We start from the raw sequence: 2,051 nt of genomic DNA, 5'->3' as shown, positions 1-2,051 counted from the left end.
CAGCCACAGCGGCCTCTCCTCCAACTTCAACGAATGGTACGTGTAGGGCGGACTGCTCGGCCTCCCGGGGCCCGGCTGCGGCCCGCTTTGCCTTTCTTTTTAGCCCGCCGCGAGGCTTGCAACCCGCAGAGGTCCTGGAGCCCGGGAGAGAGCCGCCCTCCCGGGCGAAGGGCGACGAACGAGTCCCCCGGGGGCCGACGAGCCGTGTACATAGAGCAGCGCCGGCCTGCTCCCGCGCGGCGGTAAACGAAGTTTTCTTGGATTCTTGGTGTATAGAAGTTGGTCCCGTTTGTAAACTACGGCTTGAGTTCCTCCCTCCCAGCCCGCCCCGAGAGCGAGGGACTGCTTTGCTTTTTCTTTCTTTCCCTCCCTCTTGGTTTTGTTTTTTTGTTTTTTTTTGTTTTTTAGTTCACCCGTTTTAAAAAAAAAAAGACAAAAAGGAAAAAAAAAAGTAACGTGGAAGAGAAAAAAAAAACCACCCTGGTTTCTTTTGTAATTGTGCTATTGAATATTGTGTTCTTTTTAAGAGGCAACTTGATTGTAAACTGCATTTAACTCTAGACCGGGGAAAAAAAACCAAACCGTGCCAAAGTCTCCATTCTGTTCCTCCGACACACGCACCACCACCACCACCAACGCTTGTGAATGTATTTTTTCTGTTAGCTGGGTTTACACGTGATGTTTTAGTGCTTTTGCCAGTTCGATTTGTTAGTTCCTGTTCGGAAGATTGTGAGGAAAATAAACGTCGTGCCGTTAGCTTTTTCCGTAATAACACCCTCCCTCCTGTAAATATCTGTTACCATATTTATCCATTTGTAATTAAATTATGGTATTAACTTGCTACAGAGGAAACAGTATTTATAAAGAATGTTTCTTAACTATAAATATGTACAATTGTGAGCATAAACTGTTTCAGATTTTTTATTTGAAGGTCTAAGTGGTTTCATCATTTTCTTGTGATATGTTTTGAGAGTAATGCATACAGAAATATAATAAAACGTGTTGAAACTGCAGCACTGCTTCTTTTTTTATGTTAAAGACTTTCTTGCATCGAGGACCCTGCCTCTAGGGAACTAAATTCCGTTTGGGCAGATTATGAAAAACGGTTTTTTTTTTTGGTTAAAAAAAAATAGCAGAAAACCTTTCAGGTGACATTTCGAAAACCTATATACCATCAGCTGGCCTTAACTTTCCTTTCAAATATCTCGAGTGAAAACAAAATAAAGCTTCATCACATGCTGGTACAAGGACAGCATTTCAGAAATGCCTCTGTGGTGACAAAAAAAAGCCCTTTTCAAATGTATTATGAAGATGTCCTTCCTTGGAGAGAGATTTAAGTTTATATCTAGGAGACCTTGACTTTTTCTTCCGGACAGCACCCACTACAATTTGTCCTCTGCTTTGCTTACAATTATCTTTATCTGTATGTTGATGTGAATGTGGGTTTTTTGATTTTTGCAGGTGGGAGTATCCAGCCCCGTTTCTGAAAAGTGAGGGATTAGAAATATCCAGCTGGTGCTTTTAAGCTTGGCATTTTAAATGTAAAGTGCATTCTGTCAGACCCTTCAAATATTTTTTTGCACAGGCCCAGACGCCCTCCAAAAGGATAGGATATCAGCTTAATTTTCTCTCAGAGGTTTTTCTTTTTAAAGCCATGCAGAGATTCTTATTATTTTTATGACCGTTGTGATTTTAAAATGAGCTAAAGAAATAATCAAGAAGCAAGCACAAGGCTAAAGTATGACTCCTGGCTTTGCAAGGGGAGATAACAAGAAGAACGGCTGCTCTCCTTTAACTCTGTCTTGCCGCTAGGTTTTGGTGAGGCGCACCCCAGGGCGTGGACTCCCCGAGCCCCGGGGCTTTGCTAAGGAATCAGAAAGCCATTCAAAAAAAAAAAGTGTGTGTAGGGAGGGGGGGGCACGCCACCCTCTGCCCTTTTTTTCGTGGGTGGGCAAGATGCAGCTTTCTCTGCACACCGGAGCGATCGTGGCACGGTCTGGAAAGCCCCGAGGTGGCCCCAGCGCGAGGCGCCGAGCAGGGGCCCCTTCTCC

General features: G+C 44.2%; 1 protein-coding gene across 1 annotated transcript in view; it reads left to right on the top strand.

The window, feature by feature from the left end:
- ZIC2 (Zic family member 2) overlaps positions 1 to 1,494 on the top strand; it is a 4,736-nt gene extending 3,242 nt beyond the window's left edge. The window contains exon 4 of the mRNA XM_019528488.1: positions 1,462 to 1,494. Within this exon, the coding sequence (XP_019384033.1) occupies positions 1,462 to 1,494 (33 nt within the window). The remainder of the gene's footprint in view (positions 1 to 1,461) is intronic.
- Positions 1,495 to 2,051: the final 557 nt, after the last annotated feature.

This window comes from Crocodylus porosus, unplaced genomic scaffold (assembly GCF_001723895.1).
Source record: "Crocodylus porosus isolate Cpor-Errol unplaced genomic scaffold, CroPor_comp1, whole genome shotgun sequence".
NCBI lineage: Eukaryota > Metazoa > Chordata > Crocodylia > Crocodylidae > Crocodylus > Crocodylus porosus.
This window is presented reverse-complemented; position numbering and strand designations above follow the sequence as displayed.